The following is a 20,643-nucleotide window of genomic DNA, read 5'->3' on the forward strand; positions in this document are numbered from 1 at the left end:
CACTAAGACCGGTGTTGTTGGTGCCCATGTTAGACTAGCTAAACATGACTGTGAAGCGTTCACTTTGGCCTTAGTTTTCTTCTTTACCCCTTTTGATGCCTCCTTCATGTTTCTCACCAGTCCTTGTAAGTTTTTCTTTTATTTATTGTCCCCACTTTGCTCCATCTTGTCAACCAAAATCACTCATACTAAATTATAGCTGACAGGTAATGAAAAGCCCAATCAGTGTTTTCCTGACTATTACACAAGTGTTACGTTAGACCAATACAAGTATTTGTAATCCAATAATTTTATGTTCTGTCCTGCACGGTCATGGGGAAATAGCTATTGACACCCTCCAAAAGCAGAGTATTAAAGGGGGCTGTTCGCACAGGGCTCAGTTCAAGCATAGAAATGGAAAGTTGAGTAAATGAAAAAAAGTGTGGTTGAAACAGGTGCACAAGCTGATGGGATAACTGCAGCTTTGAAAGGATTGTGAAGCAAAGCCTATTCAAGAGTTTGGGGGAGATTCCTGAGGCGTGGACTGCAGCTGGAGTCGGTACTTCAAAAAGCCACCACACACATATTTGTTCAGGACATTGGCTACAGCTGTCCCATTCTTTGTGTTAACCCACTTCTGAACCACATCCAATGTCAGAAGTACTTTCTGAAAAACTTAACTTTTTCTGTAGGATCTTCAAAATTTACAGAAATAGATGTTTGCCATGTATGTATAAATGTGTAATGAATCTGTACAAGAGTTTCCCTTTTTCAACCGAATCCTGGAAAATAACTGTTTTGATGACATGTCAATAATAAGTTACTGAGATCCATCTGCAGATTCAGAGATATACATTATGTGTACTAAACTGAGACGTCATGCAGTGCGTAAGCCAGAGAGCTTTCTTCAATTGCAAATGTGTTTTATTGATATAAAAGTGATAGTGTTTGCAATGTATTTAATATACATGTGGCTTTTTTTCTAAGCATACACATTTTCACATAGTTATATTCTCTGTTAATCGCTGGCTTTCTTTTTATTAATGTTATGGCCACAAACATGCAGCAAACGATTGAAGTTCATGTTCACCATGTAGTATGTAAATAAATTCAAATGTATTATGTGGTTGGAAAGTTGCGTCGGAATAATTCAGAAACAATCCGGCTTCCTGCATGACAAAAAATGTCTCTGAGTACTTAGCTGAATTTCATTGTGCCTAAAAAGAGGTATTGAGGCAACAATTTATAAATTATAATATTCAGACATACAGACTGTTGCATCCAAAATGCACAAATGATCATTATTGTTGATGCTTCCTCCCAGCAGCTGTTAGACTCTATAAACATCACTGCTCCCAACAAGCTCACTGTTTACGTTTGTGCTTTCATTGCAGTTTTTGTCATTCTTGTGAGGGTCATTTTTGAGTTTTTATTCAAAAATATACATACGTTTTGCTATTTTTTTTTTTTTAAACTGTACATCGTTCTTATCCTATGTTGTAAATCAACTCTTTGCTGCTGGTACGTCTGATTTTCCCCAAGTGTGTAACAACAAAGGACCTTTCTGTTCACTTTTATTCTATATGTGGATACAGGTTTAGAATTTTAACAGCATTATTTACATATTTGGCGAGTTTTCTATACATCGCTTACAGTGAATTCCTCCCACTGCTTGTTTATAGTTTCAAGATAAAACCCTTGCCAAATTTCATGCCTTCAAATATGAGGAAACTTTTACTGTTTATTGTAACATTTGCCACATAGCATTTAGTTATGCAAATACCCACATCCCACCTTGGTTCACGTATTCAAAAACACAGAATTTATGCCTGCGCTGTTACAGCTTAATTTTCTTTCCTGCGTTTATTGCTCTAAGTATCCTCTCTGATCTTCAGCCAGAACTGTATTGTCGGAGGAGGTGGCTTCATCATGGGAACATGTTGAAACGTAAAACCGAATGTGCATTTTAATGTGCGCGGAGTCTCCTGGGTGTCAGTGACGCAAAGGTTGTGCGGTCTGCACGCTCGGATTGAGGAAAACAGCACGCTGAAGAGGTGGCTGTGGGTGTGCGGTGCTTTAAATGTGGTCAAGATGGCCAAGCACATTGCAGAAAGCTGTGAGGGGGGGTCTTTGGGTTAAGGATGTTGGGAAAAACAGCATGAAGTGGTTTGTCTCAACCTAGTTTACAGCTTGTAGTAATCTTTATCCCACAGACAGGAAACAGATTAGGAGTAAAGCCAACACAAAGTGCCACCATGTGTATTTGGAGCAACTCTATATTGCTTCAAGTCTCATGAAACCTGCAGGCGTTTCTCTAGAACATATTATAAATGTAAAGTTTTTGACAGTGGTGGCGGAGAGCCACTGTTAAACAAATGTACCCAAACCATCCCCTTGACGATGCACAACTCAAAGGCTACATAATAATTCATATCAATTTAAAACTGATAGACTTTGTTTTATAGGTTTAAAATTCAAACAGTCAAATTATATAATTTGTGTTTTACACAACGCAAGACTTCAAAATAAAACAGCGGAAATAATTCAGTAAACTTCAAACATAAACTGAGTTATTTTCTATACTGCGTTAATGATCCTCTGGTAATCCAGGAGAACCTAAACAAAGTCTACTGAGCATTCTTTAACAAAAATTAACTAGAATTTGAATGCAGCTCTTTAAACATTTCCATATTTATAGGCACCCCTATAAAGATATATAAAAAGCCTTAGAATAATGCAAGATTTGATTATCACAGCATATAGTAACCAGAACAATTAAAACTTTTAAGGTCAGATTAGTTGAACCAAGAAAATCCAGAAAATTAAATGAGTACTGAAAACTGTAATCTGTTTTGTAAAGTGACGAGACGTTCTGGCAGGGAGTGGTGAGTGGGGCAGGCATATGAAGGCAGAGTCCCCAGGTGCAATGGCTCGATAATAAGTGGCAGCAGCAGGTGGAGCTGATTATGGTAATGAGTGGTCGCTGATAGGTGACTGAGATGAGTGGAGAATGGAGCGAGAATGATCAGTCCAGAACAGTCCGAAACAAAAACAAAACTCAAATCATGACATTCTGCTTTAATGCCAGATGTTATATTTGGCAGCATGAACAGCCTTCCTTAACAGATCTAATTCCTTCATGTTTAAGGACAATTTTAAAGGTCATAGCTAACTGTCAACTTAATTATTGTCCAATGGATCAATTGAACGAGATTATTGAGTTATTAGAAATACCTCCACTCACCTTTCAGGAGGCTTTTCTAGATAAAAATTAGCTTTTTAGCACTTCTCTTTCTGTGTGTCAGCAATGCCTCTGTGACTGAGCAAGTATTCTGTTCCTATCAAGGTTAAAATTTGTTGGAAAGCTGTACTGCTTAATGGCTATTGTGGTAACAGCAAAGGGACTTTTTAGAGAAACTGTGAATGTTGTGGACAAATTGACTCCTCCCTTCAGTACCAGTGCCTCCATAAATGTTCTGGTTTTAATTAATGATCAGTTAATTGAGCATATTATAAACAAAGTAAATAATTGTTATACACATACGCACTGTAACCTGAGTGAAATTGTTATTTTAAAAACTTAGAGTGGAAAAAAAGACACAGCAAGTCTACTCAAGTTTATTTATATGGTCAATCTAAAGACAACTACAATTGACCAACATGATTTACACAGTTAAAGACTGAAAGCTCATATAAACAAGAAAAATATAGAATAAAACACAATAAAAACCATTGATGTCCATCTTAACTTTAACTGAAAGCCATTGAAAGTGAAATATGTTCTTTGCAGGGATTAACTTACTTTACACTGAGCTACAGTCATTCAAAATACAAGGAATTGCAGTAATCAAAGCGAGATGCACTAAATGCATCTCGCTTTGATTGCTGCAATTCGTCTCAAACTGGTCAGGAGGGATGTTGGTTGCAGGCAGGTGTGTGACAAGATTAATCAAAGAGGTTAGGTTATCCAAATAAAATAACTTCAGATTATCTTTTGTTCAGACCAAGGGCATCAACCATGTTGCGCTTTGTGAAAAATGGACGCCAAATTGAGCATGTATAAAGAGAAAAGAAGTGGACCCAGGATGAGGTCCGGAGCAACCCCAGTCAAAAGCTTTTTAAATTCATAGTTAAACATCTTATTTAGGTTTTTGCATTAAACTGCAATTGTAAATGTTAACTATTCTTTTAAAGTTTACAATGAAATCAGTTAAACTATTATCTTAAATAAATGTGGCTAGTGTGACGTATAAAAAATCCAACCCTTTTTATCCCTTTTTGTTAAACAACGGTGTGTTACTTTAGCACCTCTTATTTAATAGTATCTCAAATAAATTACATATTTCATCCAAAAAGTAGGTTTCACCAAACATTTGTGCACTGCAGATAGCTGATGCCACAAAATCTAGGCAAACAAGGAGCAGAGCACGGTGCAGATTGACTGGGAGTCATTTGTTAAAAACAACTTTAAGCATATCAAAACTAAACTGGCATTGTGCAACAACATGAAACAAAATATTGTACAATGCATTCAGAACTTTCTAACCATAGTATTTATCATAACCATTTTGTTTTGTAATGCATAACTAAACAAATTAGCTTGGTTTATTACATAGAATAGGTTTTAGCCAAAACTAAAATGAGTACAGATAATAACTAAGGTGCTTCTGTTAGCACTTAATTACCCTTGACTATGATAAGTTCACCCATGTCTGCTAGCAGATGTTCTAAATTTAATAAAATCTCACTCAATGCCACTTTCTGCATGCAACACTACCAGAAATGCGACAGTGGCTCAGGCTGCCATTGACGGTGCCGCCGCCTGGCTGTCAGCCTGCCTGACCTGCAGCGGCAGCAGCACCACTGGCTGCACTGATAAAGATAGAGTGGATGGGAGGTGACAAGTGGAGACAGCTGAATTTGTGCACAGGCGGCCCACCAGTGCCAATCAGAGCCTGACTCATGCCGCAACTTTCTGCGTTGGAGGAGGACAGTTTTTGTCAGATTCAGTCACACCACGACCAGTGGGACTGTAAACGTGATAGCAAAGGGAATCAATATTTGTCAGAAAATGCATTTGGTGTTTGGAAATCTACTTTTAGCTAGGGAAATCCAAATAGAGATTTGTGCTATTCCATCTGCTGGAGGTCTTCATTTCACCATCTTGTGAATTGATGTTACCTAAAATAAACCACAATCTCGGAAAAACTAAAATGAGGTTCTCCACTTGATATTTGCTTTTTAGGGGGTCCGTTGCACTAATCCTTGATGTTTATTTTGCCCCATCATATTCTTTAACTTGATTTCAAGATGCAAAAGATGTTTCAATCTCATGTGGTTGATAAAATTTTGAAGTGACACAATTGACCTAGACCTGTAGTTTTCATAAAGCTTATCTGTGCCATATTTATATGATTTAAGTGTTGGAATAATTTTACAGCAAAAAGTTTGGGTCTGGAGAAACACATCAGTGTGTATATAGACAGATATTTTAAGCATCTGTATATACTGAAAAAGACTGAAGTCTGTCATGAACTTTTATTCTAACAAGATCTGGATCATGAATTAGAACACCTCTGTCAAAGGTCCAAATGGACACCTTAAAGGGACCTATCATGCTACTCAGTTCCTCCTTTTCATATCAAAATCATTCAGTTGTGGTCTATGTAAAGTGGAAATACAATGCTTTGGTCTGAATTCCTCATTATTTTACCCCCCACATTCAACTTTTTTGCCTATTCGGCTTCTTAGAGCAACTCGCATTGTTGCGGAGTCTTTGAATTTGTCATGATTTAGGTTTTTGTTTGTTTATTTTGAACTTGTCTTAGATCAGCCTTCACCTCTCAGCCACTATCCAATCAGCTCAGTGTCCTCACAGCCTACACCTTACTCTTATCCAGATCCACCTGCTGCACTAATTAGTCACATGTGTACATATACCTGGCTCAGACAACCCATCCCTGTTTACCAGCATTATTCATTACAGAATTTAAAGGAGGCACTTCACACACTGGCTCCTTTAAAGCTCAACTCAGATTTAAAGCTGTCCAAATGGAAAAGCCAAATGAATGTAGCTTTATTGATTTTTTTTATTGATAATTTGTTTCTGTTAAAGTGTCTCACTAATTGATGCATTATGTGGGTAATCATCTCCAAAACCTTTTCTAAATCCTCCGCAATATGTTTGTGTCATCCGCAAACAAAACAAATGTTGTATAATTTATAGACAGAATAAATAGTTTAACACTGACCCCTGAGTAACAGCACAAAAAATGTCCAAACGATGTGGTCCTCAGTTAAATCAATAACTACTATAGTAATTGATCAGTTTGCTCTAAACCAATGCTGGCTTTTTACTCATATTGTCTTTATGGACAGATTTGTCTAGTCTGGGAATTAACTGTTTTTCTGTTATATTTTAGTACGGATAAAGAAGAGTAATATATTTCAGTAATTTTTAAATTGGTGTCTATCTTCATGTTTGTACAATAATTTGACTTTAGCCATTGTTGCAGGCATATATGGTGTAAGATTAGAACTCATTGGCTTTCTGTTTGTTTTGCCTTAGAATAACAACAGTTTTGTTTCTGTGTTATGTGCATGGATCTGTATGTTAGGCGGTCTGCTGTCAGTTTTTGCCTCTGCAGATAGTTTTGATCCAGAACAGTCTCCAGCTACGGTCGTTGTGCTCTGCGTGCCCCATGAGCAGACATAATAGACCTGATTTATCATCATCTGCAGAATGCAGACATTATATTAAACTAGTGTGATACTGTAAGGAATCTCAGTGAACCGAATCAATAAAAAAAAAATTAATTAAAGCACAGAAATAATTTTTTTAAAAGATAGCTATTGTTCAATATTTTATTGTTTTTAAATATCCCTCTTTTCTTATTTATTCTTTGATGAAAGGCAATGTATTTAAATCTAGGTGTATTTAAATCTAAATCTGCCGGTGGTATACATAATGATGGCCTTTAGGACTTTAAACACTATCACGTATCCACACATTTTTCACATCACTAACAAAAATTTCAGTGTACCTTTATACAGATTTAAAATGGTAATTGGACTGAAAAAACACTCCGTATATAGTAGCCTACTTTTCCAATCATATCAGCCATTTGAAGTGCCTTACGCTAAAGCCATTTTCACCCAATTATACTCACAAATGTGCAAACATTCATACATCGATACGCAGATCACTGAGCAAGTTGGGGTTAATAGATGCCTTGCCCAAGGTCACATGGACATGTGACAAGAAGAAGCTGGAATTGAACAAACAGTCCCTACTGTACTACAGTTGTCTCTTTAAAGTAAAAGAACAATAAAACGTTGGTAATTGTAAAGTGTGAATGAAAAAGTTACACACAGTATACGAATTTAAAATCTGAGAAGTATGGTGCACATTTGTACTCAGCCAAGTCTATTCTTGGCACAGATTCTTGGTTGGATTCAGAGCGGCCCTTTACCTGGCCCACTCTAGCACATAAAAAAGACTTTACTTTAAGGTTGTTTTCCAGCTGGAGAGGTAGATCCCATCATAAACCCAAAAATTTTGCTGCCTCCAAATGTTTTATCCTCAATATTGCCCTGTATTTAGCACATCGGACCCCAGTACATTCTTAGACATGTTTGTTGTGTCATGGCTTGTGGCAACTTGGAGAGTTAAACAACTTAAAAGTTAAAGTACATCTAATCTTGACCTACATGGATAATCACAAAACTACAAACAGTTTTTCTGTATTTTCTTGTGAAGCTAATGACAAAGTGAGGTTAAACACTTCATTTTGTCATTTGCTTCTCAAACCAATGCTCTAGTTGAGTATCTACCATACTCCTCCCATTTTCAGATTGGACAGTGCACCAAACATCTGGGATGTAATTTTATTATCCAACACTGCTTTATAAACCTATCCATGACTTTATCACTTTCCTGTCTATGGTACACCTTGAACTTTGTGGTTCTGGTTGTTTACTAATGTTCTCTAACAAGCGCCTGTGGCCTTTATAACATAAAATCAAATCAAAGGTCCTTGGTCTTAACATGACAACATGTCAAAATGTTTGAAGAGTTTTAGAAGGCACTGTACAGCATTTGTTTGTACCCTTAAGTATTAAAACTAGTTTTATTCACCTAATATTAGTAAAAAGCATTTCCATGTGCTTAAAATAAACTGTATTAAACTCCAGCACTGCAGTGCAACTTTATTTATATCTATATATAAACCGATTATGTAAGGTGAATACTGCTGAGACTTCTCATTAAAAGGAAACTGTTATCATATGGTTATTTTGAGCACAACAGAGAGCCGGATTCATAATAAAATGGGCAATTTCACCTAAGTCCCCCCTCAGGGTAACTGGTAAACTAAGGAGGGATTTGATACGAGGGCTATGAGGGCTTTGATGGTGTGTTATCAGCTGAGTAATTTGCTCTTGTATAAACATGAATTACTGTTATCTAAGTGCCCCCTGACAGCCGATTGGCTTCTCATTAGGCCCGTGTGAAATGAGATTAGCAACGAGCCTCTAAATGATGATCCAATCCCAGAATACATAATCCCTCACACATACTGTATCCCCTGCCAGTGACTTTCCGCCTGCATCTATTTCTAATGGTTTTCTTTATAACCTCCTTTTCTTCCTTGTCCACTCCATTCCCCGCTTTTCCTGACTTTCCTCACTTGACCTCCTGCCTTCTCTCTAATCCTGCCGGGTTTTTTTTTGGTTTTTTTTTATCACTTGCAGAGTGTAACTGCAGTGGGAGATCAGATGAATGCGTGTTTGACATGGAGCAGTACAGGAGCACCGGCAGTGGGGGGCGTTGTGTGAGCTGCAGAGACAACACTGATGGGCCCCACTGTGAAAGCTGCAAGGAAAACCACTACAGGAAGGTTCCAGAAAATTCCTGCCTACCCTGTCATTGTAATGTCAACGGTAAGCTGAATATATATATATATATATATATATATATATATATATATATATATATATATATATATATATATATATATATATATATATATATATCTATCACACATCATAACCTGCTATTTTTGCTCACTCTTATATGAGTACCCTTGTGACAAATAAGGAGGCATACGACAGGCCAGCTATTGAAGTCACATGGTTATAATAATATAGTAATAATTTGAAAAAAAAATGATGTAGTTTAAGAAAAGAAGCAGATGAAACAAAAAATGAAATTGGTCATAGCTAAATAAACGTCACCCAAATGTTGAATATTTACAACAGATCTTCTATAATAAAACACACTTCATTTTTCAATAAAATGCTAAATGTCACAAGAACAAATTTTTTAAAGCTGTTTTAAGAGCACTCTTGAAAAAGAAAACATAAGAAATGTTGGAGGGCTGATGATATTTCAAAGCTCATTCAAAAGATTTAGAGCTGTTAAAAGGGAAGATATAGCTGGTCTGCCGCATAACAATTAACGGTATTCATGAATTGGGCCTGGTGTTAAAAAACATTGAATGATATGCTTCTACCAGCCTTTTTAATAGAGGGATATAAGCCTTCATAGGAATAATATCACTACAATACCACAAAGAGGATTGCACAAGAGCTTCTCTCTCTGCAAAGGGAAAACACTTTTCTATAATCAGTTTAAGTCGTTGGATATTGAACAAATGATGGACATGAGCATCCAAGAATTCCTAAGTATTTATGTGAAGGATCTGTCTATCTACGATAATGTCTCTCATATCCTGAGGGAGGTTGGGGATATTGAGCTGGAATGGACCGTGTTAAGGACCTCCACCTTCCAGGAGCCGTGGGTTGAAGGTTTTTGGTGCCTGTCACGATGGTAACTAGAAGACCTGTTGGTGGGCACCAGTGGTGATGGAAGCCGTCATGCTGAAGAAGGAACTCAAAAAAGGGAAACATGGGACATCCCAAGTTGTGTATCATTTGGTAGGGGAACTGCGGACCAGGACTTTTTAACACAAAAATCTGTGAAAGTTATAAATTAAATCCTCTGAATGTACAACCTCTTTCAGTTTCAGCAGAGATTGCTGCAGAGACTGAAAAGCTTGAACCCCGCAGCTTGATTTAAGAGTATTACCAGGACGTCGCTAATAAATGATTGCAAAATTTGTCCCTGCCCCAATTCTTTTTGTTTTAAATTACAGAATAAAACGTTAGCTAAAATAGAATCTCATGTAACAAGTTTAGATACTGCAGAAGATGACCGTGTATTGCTTTATTCATTAACCATCAGCCAATTGTCTATAAATGCATTTTGGCTGCTATTAGTCCCTGTCTTAATTAATTGTAAAGAGATTAATATAGGGGCAAAAATAGAACCTCGAGAGACGGCCTTAGTTATTGTAAGGGGTCCTAATATATTATTTTATATAGTAACACTATAAGTATTGTCAGATTAATAATTTTTAAAACCAGTTTACAAAAAACATTAATAATTTAATAATTTTTTTAAAAGTTCATAATCTCCAGAATTAAATAATTTACTGAAGTCAGCCAATAGTATAGCACAGTGCTGTTAATGTTTATAGAAGTTAAGGCCAGAATTTTTTTGAATATTACTTACACTGCATTCCTGATCCTGATTATACAGCTATCAGACCTTAACAAAGAGTGAAAGCTCTTTTTTTAACACATTTTATTGTTTTTAAACACAAAGACAATGCAAAACACAGAAATGAAACCCCTGTCCCCATCACATTAGACAGCATGTGTAATACAGAAGTAGATGACAAAAGGTGCAAAATAATCAAAATAACCCATACAGTAATAATTAGGGAGTGGTAGCTCATTATACTCACAGTTCATACAATCTTTCCCAGATCTGTAATCACTTGATCATAAAAAAAATGATTTAAATCAGATGTGCCGCTCTGACTTGATCCAAATGAGTCGCTGAACATTACGAGTGAAGTGGTTCCTAGTTTATTAAGCCGTGGGGGATTTTTGGTTCAGCCACCATCATGAAGTTACAGAAGAGAATGAACCAGAATAGCCACCATCTTTGCCGTGCATATAAATAGTGTAAGGTGATTGCACAGAGCTGTTGGAGTCCATTATATTGATCAAAGGTTATAAAAGACTCCATCAGGCTCCCTTTTTTCTCCTCTCTGTCCCAGCTGGTCTTTTTTCCATTAGCTGAAGTTACACAATATCACTACAGCAGGTAGATTATGTCCTGCTCTTCCATGATTGTATTTCATGTTTGTCAAAGGGAAGTCAATAACAAGGTATTCTGTTAACCCCATTGTGGAAAAACTATTATTGATTTATTGATCTGTCCAATGTAATTTCCAATAATCTTCATTGCGGTAATTTATCTCTTCAAAGTATAGTCCTCTATTTCCTGGTAACAAGGTATTTCCTTCTTTCCTCTCTCTCTCTCTCTCTCTCTCTCTCTCTCTCTCTCTCTCTCTCTCTCTCTCTCTATATATATATATATATATATATATATATATATATATATATATATATATATATCCCTTTCTCTTGCAGGCTCAATGAGTTTGCAGTGTGATGCAGAAGGAAGGTGTCCGTGTCGAGTTGGCGTGACAGGGGAGAAGTGCGACACGTGTCAGGCTGGCTTTCACTCACTGGGTCCTGGAGGCTGTAGGTGAGAAATATGCACAGTCACAAACGCAGATGCACAGTGATGTTCGAGGAAGCCAGTTTGATCCCATAGAAGAGAAAGGGATTAAGGATTTTTGTTGAACCAGCATTTTACAGGACTAGAAGCTAACAATAAATATTGATAGGAAACGCACGGATGGCCCGGGCACTACAATTCTCTGATTGTAAGAGGTGTGCTTGACGTTGAAACTAGAGTCAGGAAGCTTTAATTACTTGGACCACAAGCGGTTATGTCAAGTGAGTTCCTGCAGTGTTTAAAGTGAAGCTATGTATAGTCTATGCACACAGTTTTTAGAGGGAATAAGTAATGTAAAGAGTTTAGATTTCACCAATTTACAGCCAGACAGACTGGTTGAGGACAATTTAAAAAAAAGAAAATGGCCGCGCCTCTGATAATTATTGGCCAAAAGATCTTTCGTTTTTAAAGTATCATAACAGGCTGAAGTGATACAAAGTAACACGACACAATGATTGTACGTCTAAATTTCTCTCTTACATTTGATCAAGATAACAAAATGCACTGTAATTTATGCCGTAGTGGAACTGCAAGACGTACACTGTTTTCAAATATGAACGTTAGTACTTGAAGCCGTCTTCAGACTTAGTACGTTCCTTGTGCGCTCCATCCGTTAACTGCAAAATGTGCTGCACAGGAATCCTAACTGAATCAGTTCATGCACGCAGACAGCCCCGCCCCCTCCCTCATTTTTTTTCAAATATTACTAGATCCGCTTTATACTGCCAGCATCGGGCTTCCTGTCTGGCTCATCTGGAGTTTAGAGATTGGTGCATTTCGCTCTGTCTTCCGTCACAAATAGAATCAAATCTGCGTTTCTGACGGAACAACGGAGGAGAGTTCTCTGTCATGCTGTAGCGACACTGCACTGCTGGAAAATGCCCCATTGACTAGAATAGCTTTTATTTGTGACGTAACAGAGAACGAACTGATGAAGGAGTATGTGTGAATCAGGGGTACCAGTTTGAAAGAATAATATATATGACATGACAGATATATTCACAGACTTGCATGAAATACGTTGCCAAAATATAACCATTGAGCAGTTTAAAAACAAATCCCATCTGGGACGTGTGCTTTCATTGCTTTCCACTGTTTTTCTGCATGTAATTGACCTCTATTGTGGTTCTACATTCTACAAGCATTTCTTTTTAGATGGAAAGATGGTATCTCTCAATGCCAATTCTTTGGACAATTCAAGGCCTATTAATGCACCATGTGGTGACGTTGGATACAAAGAACAGAAACAATTGTCCCTATTGTTTGCCCACCCTTAAGACAGTTGTTATTTAACAATTTTCCTCAGGTAATCAGGTTACTTTAAGTTTGTTGATTTGTTTAACAGGGTGCAATCAGAACAATCTAAAAATGTTTTTTAATCATGTATAAAAATCTTAAAGGAACATGTTTGCTATCTCACAATGTTAAAAGCTGAATGAAGCAGTGACATTACCAACAATTGTCTCTTTGTGTCCAATAAGATAAGATAAGAATTCCCTTAATGTCCATCAATGGGGAAATTCGGGCATGACAGTGGTGAACACACACAATTATTAGTGATGAGAAAAGAAAAAAGAACACAAGGAGAGAAAAGTAAACTGTCTAATCTATAGTTAGTTCTAAAGAAAACACCAACAATGAAGGAAAAACAAAGTTATTTGAAAGTGGAAAAATAACTCCAGCCTATAGACCTAACACAAAATAACAGAGTATGCAATATTTCCATACATGCAATTTCTATAATGTACAAAGCTTATACAATATGCACTATGTATCATAGTCCAGCAGCATCCCAGCTAAGGTGTGAGCAAGTTACATTAATTCAATTCAATTCAATTCAATTTTATTTATATAGCGCCAAATCATGAAACATGTCATCTCAAGGCACTTTACAAAATCAATTACATTAGCATTTGGGTACAGTGTAAAAAATGACTGGCTGAGTCAGAGCCTGTGCAACGATATGCATGATGTTGACAGTTATCTTAGCATCTTAGAACAGTGTCAACAGTTGGACACCAACAATGGTTGGATGATAACCTGTGCAACAATTTGTATGATTTAAATAGTATTATGTTTGTTGGGAGCAGCTAAGATTGTACAGTCTGACTGCAGCTGGGAGGAACGATCGACGGAAGCGCTCCTTAGAGCATCTGGGATGCAGCAGTCTGCCCCTAAAAGCGCTCTCCAGGTCTGCAACAGCTCCATGCATGGGGTGGGAGATACTGTCCATCACTGATGTGATTTTCCCTACAGTCCTTTCTCCCACCACCTGCACTGGGTCCAGGGGGCATCCAAGGACAGAGCTGGCCCTCCTAATGAGTTTATTCAGCCATTTCCTCTCAGCTACAAGTTAAGCTGCTGCTCCAACAAACCACACCATAGAAGATGGCTGATGCCACCATAGAGTTAAGGAAGTTAGAATATGTATGTTTTGGGAATTTGGCAGTAGTATTCACTGAAAATAACCCAGGTAAGCATGCCTCTTTTTTTAATATTTCTATATGATGCCTACATTTCCAAAATGCAATGGTATCCAATAGATGTATTTTATTTTTATCTGACCTAACATATGTACAGTGATCTGTATTTTAATAAGAAAGACTTTTTCTGGCTTGATTACTTTTCTAATCCAAAAGTACTTAAAAAGTACTTAAATATTACTATAATCTAAAGGCTTACAACACTTATTGCATGGTTATAAGAGCAACATGCTCATTATGTTATGTAACTATAAAGTTAATGGCTTGCAGTTACACAATGATTCATATTTTCAAATTAACATAGATGGAAATTACTACCTCTAATGACTGGGGGGTTTTCTTCAGCTCTACGGAGCTGCTTTGTGTCTTTTTATTGCTTTTGTTCTGACATGCCCACATAGAAAATGGGTTATACCATTAAATATGTCTTACTGAAGAGTGGACAAACAAGTCCTAACCCTAAGCTACAAGCGCACAAAGATATGTTAAATGGACTGAATTTATATAACTCTTTTCTAGTCATACTGAACGCTCAAAGCGCTTTACGCTATAGCCACATTTACCCGATTACACTCCCTAACACTAACTGGAGCTGGAGTCAAACCCACAACCTTCCTAATACAAGACAACTACTCTACCCACTGATCCACAGACACCCCAGATGAATGAGAAAATGTCTACAGCTTCCTGGCACAAGATGAGGATGTCAAGTTTGCCTTAAATTTAAAACATAATTTGGGTTTTTGAACGGAGGATTTCCAGTTTACTGCCAGAGTCTCTGCAGAGTCCTGATAATGGCTGAATATATAACTCAGGTGTGTTGAAGCTGCAGAACAGCAGACCCTGAGGACTGGACTTGAATTTCCCTGGTGTAGAAGAACATGATTGCTATCCACAGAGTCCAGAATAAGTCCAACACCAGTCTATGTCCACTTAAATGTGGTTTTGGAACAAGGGTCAAAAACTCCAGGCTGCACAGTGGTGCAGTTTGTGGCACTGTTGCCTTGCAGCAAGAAGGTCCTGGGTTAAAATCTCAGCCTGGGGTCTTCGTGCATTAAGTTTACATGTTCTCCCTGTGCATGTGTGGGTTCTCTCCAGGTACTCCGGCTTCCTCCCACAGTCCCAAAACATGACCATTAGGTTAATTGGTTACTTCAAAATGCCCCAAGGTGTATGTGCATGGTTGTTTATGCTTTGCATCTCTGTGTTGCCCTGTGATGAATTGGCAACCTGTCCAGGATGTGCCCTGCCTCTCACCCAATGACTGCTGGAGATATACACCAGCCCCCCTTGCTTGTGACGAGGCAAGGGGTGAAACTATTGGATTGTAGATACCAGTGTTTGTTGTCTCAGCAATGGTAACAAAAGCATCTATCCGGGATTAATTTAATAATATGTCAACCAGGAGTCAAATTCTAACATTTTTTACTGGTATAATTATTTAGGCTTTTCTATTTCCTACTTTTAAACCAGGACCTCTAACACTCTTGTCAAGCAGCTTGAAAAGGTGAAGTTGTTCAAATTTTCAAAATAGCAACGCATGACATTTCAGTTTGGCCTTTTCATTTTGCAGGTCTTTGGATAGATCATTTGGGTATATAGCTCTTACTTCTGTATAAAGAAAAGCATTTGGTGAAGAAAAAACTCATATTCTCATCTAGTCTCATCGTGGCACTTTGACACAATGTAATGTCCTTACAGGGCGAATCGAGGTTTAGAGGATGCTACTTTAAAACTGCTTGATAAAGCATACAGTCCAGCCACACATTCTTTTAAAACGCCCGTGTGACCTGAAATTCAGCAGCTCTCTCACATCGTGGATCAGGGAGTTTCTAAGAGAGAGACCTGAGCGAGTCTGTATTAATAATGTGCAATCCGACCGTGGAGTCCTGAACACTGGTGTTCAACAAGGTTGTGTCTTATCTCCGCTCCTGTTCTTCTTGTCACTACAATAGAATAGAATGGAGTAAACTTTATTTATTCCCAGATTTTTTGTTTGGACTTGAATTAGTCATATGTTCATCCAGTCTTATGTGTTGCCATTGAGCTCACGGGCAGCCAAGCTGCTTTCTTTACAAACTCCAGAAAACATTTTTAGCTACTGTCAACTTTGAGAACAAACCTGGCCTACTACATTTTCGACACTACCCTAAATCCTAATAGCTTATTAATGTCAAGGTAGCACAATGTATCCATAATTGAAACCAGATATTTAAATAAACAAAATACAACTGCAAGGTCTTGAATCAGACAAAACCTCTTTCTGTTTTAGGTCCATTAAGATAAGAAAGATTATATCTCCCTTGTGAGGAAAAAAGGGGAGGGTTGTAGGTAGAATAAAACAGTCCTAACTGTGAACTACGTCTATGTCAGCAACAAATTGTATATGTGCTTTGCTGTGTGCTGAAACTCAGTCAGTGAGATGCTTCTTGTAATTGACCTACCAGTTTCTGAAATTGATCTGAGGAAATGTGTCCAACGCCTCAATTGCAGCTCTGACACGTTTTGTTGGGTTTCTTACATGCACAGCCTGTTTCAACTCACCCCACAGCAACTCAAATCTGATCAAAGTCTGATTTTTGACCCAACCTAGGGTTTTCAGTTTCTTGATTCTCACCCAGTCCATGGTGGATGTAGTGGGATAATGTGAATCATTTACACGCTGCATGTACCAGTTCTGCTTCAGCTGTGTTTCATAGATGGTCTCACATGTTCTGATACACGCTAGCATACATGATGGATTCTATGATGGTTTCACAAAGCTCATGTCTTAGCTGCATTTAATGTAATGCTAAATCATAATATTTCCTTAAAATAAAATGTTCTCTCTACTTGTGTAAAAAAAACACAAAAATACTGTGCTCATGAATTCAATAAAAATGCTACAACAGTAATCATGTGAACATTGACATTGTCACTGTTAAATTTCATCCTCCTGAGCATGTTGACAATGTGGCACATTGTTAATATTGTAAGACTAAAAATCTGCTTAATGAAGATTTTTTTAAGTTTAATTGAAGCAAACAGTTGAGGAAAAACCCATAAAGTGTTTCTGAACCGTTTTAACTTCCCAAAAATCCATAGGGGATATGTGAAGGGCGACTTGGTTTTCATTTCTATAATCTGTGTTGTTGTTGTTTTTTGTTTGTTTGTTTTATGTTTTACACAGACAATTTCACATAAATTTACATTTTTTTGTTGTTTTTTCTAGTTTTTTCCTCCAAAGGGTGTAGAAGCAGCAGTAATTAGCCTTTTTTTAACTATCTCTGGACATGGCCTTAGACTTACAACCCTTTTCAGTCTCACATATGTAGAACAGGTACTGTATTCTCTGACGTACTGCCTGTTGTTTCTCTGTGTTTGAACTCGGCTCTGTTATTGATAATTTCTGTATGCCACAAGAATGAGCTCAGACAGTTGAATTGATTTTGAGAAAGGCAGAGCTACTTTCATTTCAGAGGTATGAGCCACATTTAGACTTCTGACTTTAAAAGCCTACCTTACAGTTTCCCTGCTCCCTTTCTTGTATCTTGAAGATGCATTGACCTGATGCATGCGTTTTTTTTTTCAAGACAAAAGGGGCATTTTAACTTTGCCTGACCTTGGAAGGCTCATACTAAATAAGTGTGCATGTGACCCTGCATGTTAATGTACAGGGCGATGCATATGTGTGACTATTTTCTCTTATTTAAATTCCTAAGAAGTCGATGCCTGCACACGCTGTAGCTGCCCAAGGAATGCTAAGTTATCATAGAGTTGAATTGCATATCAATGATTGTTTGAACCTATGGTTATTTCTCCCCCCTTACTGTGGATACTGCGATAACAGACAGACCGGGTTTTGAAAGCAGGTTTTAACGGGACACACTGGCTATAATAATACTAAAATAAATAAATAAATAAAATAGTATGTAATTATTCCAAGACATTTAATTCAATGGCTAAAATATAAGCTCAAGCAAAGTTAACAGGCTTCTTAGTTTCAACCATGAGCACTGTACAGTTTACCACCTGCTGGATAACTGATTTAAATGTATGGCCTTGCATGTGTGTTGCTCTGATGCCTATCTGTTGTTGTTGTCTTTTTTGCTGTTGTGTTTTTTTTTTTGTTTTTTTTTCCAGAGGTGATAAAGTGATTTTTACACACTGACCAGATTTGTTGAAAGCGCAACTCTTTATAAACTCTAGTGCCTGTAGCTTTAAAATGGGTTTAAGTCAATGGAGGCATTTCTGACTAACTGCAGTACTAACTACAAACTTCCTAGAAAGAAATCTTGTGTCTGACTTTCTTGATTTGTTTCGATAAATTTGTGATGGATAATAGAGATTGTTCATTAAAGCAGAAATTGTCCATCAGAATACTGCCAATAATCTTATGGCAGCACGCACGCACGCACACACTCACAATTCATAGTCATTCATGGCGCATACTAAGGCTGAGGTGTAAATTACCCGGACCACTAGAGCAGAAACAAGTATAGGCAGCTTGCCTTGGGATAATTGAATTATTTTTTAATGGCACCTCGTCCAAATAGATTCTGTGTTACGGTCTCAAACAAAAAGGATCTAATCAATAAACACAATCAAACACATTTGGACATAATTCAAATGACTGTCGACTCACTTTTCTAACTTGTGTTTTAACACCGTTGCTCATGAGAGTCTTTGTGTTTCATATAACAGCTTGTCTCTTAAATGTAGTTTCTTGAGTCAATTTACATGATTTGCCACCAAAGGTTTTTGTACCAACGATAAATCTGGATTCATGCTGACTGCGTATTTGGAAAACCCAAGCTTCTATATTGCTGAGCCCTCTATGAGGATGAAACCTTAACGCCTTACACAAGCATAGACGACGATCATTAATTCGCAGACAATGGTTCAAATTAAAACTTTCCTCCAGACACCTTCTATTACCTTATACTGTTTGTTTTATTAAATCCTTTCAGGTTTATCATTGTTGCATCAATCCACAGCTAATGTCACTCATTCTGTCATGCCAGAAAGCACTTTACAAGACAATTGTCTATCTCCTATCCTGCTATGGCGGGGTGAAAAAGCATTCTCTTACAGATACATTATGTTCTTGCCTTTTCATCACACTTAAATCTTTCAGGCTATAGTTTTTTTTGTTTTTTGTTTTTTTTTTAGCATGAACGGCCCATTTAAGGTCATGCCACTTCACTCAGATGCGTACTTGTTGCTCTGCTTTGGATCACTGTGATAAGTCTGCAAAACTGATGGTCGAATGTTCCCCTTCAAGATTTTCTTGTAGACAGAATAATTTACGGGTCTGTCAATCGGGGTATGTCGTCCAGGTCCTTAAGTAGCAAATAAAGCCCAGTCCATCACAGTACCACCACTGGGTTTGACTTTTTGTATGTTGCTTTTCTGAAATGCCGAGTTAAATAAATGCCAGATCTAGTGAAAGACATTGTTCTACTTTTGCCTCATCAGTCCAAAGACCCCAAATGTTGGGGATCATCCATTCATCAGCTACGCCTGCTTATCTATTCTGGTTCAGTAATGAAAGACAACCATTTAAACACAGAGGCATTGAGACAGGGGTTCTCTCTGCAGGAAATAAGAACAACTTCTAGACACAGCCTATTTTCTATTTTCTCCATTTGATTGATAATGTGCTAAAAAAAATTGTATGATTAATCATCCTTACATCATTTGCTATCTGTAGGCCATGTGAGTGCGACCCCAGCGGGAGTGTGGATCACTGCTCGCCTCTGGATGGCCAATGCTACTGTAAACCAAACGTGGAAGGGCAGAGCTGTAATAGGTGGGTGAGAAGTTTGCTGCTTATGTCACCTATGTGCGCACATACTCCGTGGTTGCTAAGGTAACTATTAAAGTCCCTCAATAAAAAAACATCTCCTTTTTTCTCTTGCAACTGTAACATTACATCTTACAATAACGGTAATCATGTCCCCGAATATGAATTGCACAGATTATCCACAGAAGCTAGGTCATCCCTCCAAACAGATGCAGCAAAATGAAGAAATTTAAGAAAAGAGAAGGCAAAGATTTCTACTCTTTATTTGTGCTGCTGCTTACTAGTCAATAGTTTCCATCTTTTACATTTTCCTCTAGGACACATGATCAAAGTGATACACTCATTGTTTCACTAGAAACACACACACGGCTTCAGATCTCCCACTCCTGGACCACTGAATCATTCTGTGCTCCCTGTTTGACTTTTTTTTTTTTTTCTTCACTGAATTTCACAGCTCATTGAACAAGTTTCTCTCCTGTGTAATGTGACTAGTGCAAGGGGTGATTTTTAGCGGTGTTCCTGTCCCACCCATATGCCAGTAGCTGTGTACAGGTCAGAGCTCATGGACCTCAGAGCTGAACCCACTTATTCCATTCCTCCTCAGCCCTGCGGTGTTCATCAGCCAGTGTCTCTGTGGCTAAACCTTAAGAGAAAGTGCGAATGTGGGATGCATTAAATTGATCCAAAGCAGAAGTGGGCACAGTATCTGCATCTTGGGATCATTTTGACTATGATTGTGTACA

The 20,643-nt window shown here is 37.7% G+C and overlaps 1 protein-coding gene across 1 annotated transcript in view; it reads left to right on the forward strand.

The window, feature by feature from the left end:
• Nucleotides 1-20,643, forward strand: part of lamc3 (laminin, gamma 3) — a 218,938-nt gene that overhangs the window by 93,035 nt on the left and 105,260 nt on the right. The window contains exons 5-7 of the mRNA XM_036140365.1: nt 8,731-8,919; nt 11,482-11,599; nt 19,808-19,906. Of these exons, the coding sequence (XP_035996258.1) occupies nt 8,731-8,919; nt 11,482-11,599; nt 19,808-19,906 (406 nt within the window). The remainder of the gene's footprint in view (nt 1-8,730; nt 8,920-11,481; nt 11,600-19,807; nt 19,907-20,643) is intronic.

Source organism: Fundulus heteroclitus, chromosome 8, assembly GCF_011125445.2.
Source record: "Fundulus heteroclitus isolate FHET01 chromosome 8, MU-UCD_Fhet_4.1, whole genome shotgun sequence".
NCBI lineage: Eukaryota > Metazoa > Chordata > Actinopteri > Cyprinodontiformes > Fundulidae > Fundulus > Fundulus heteroclitus.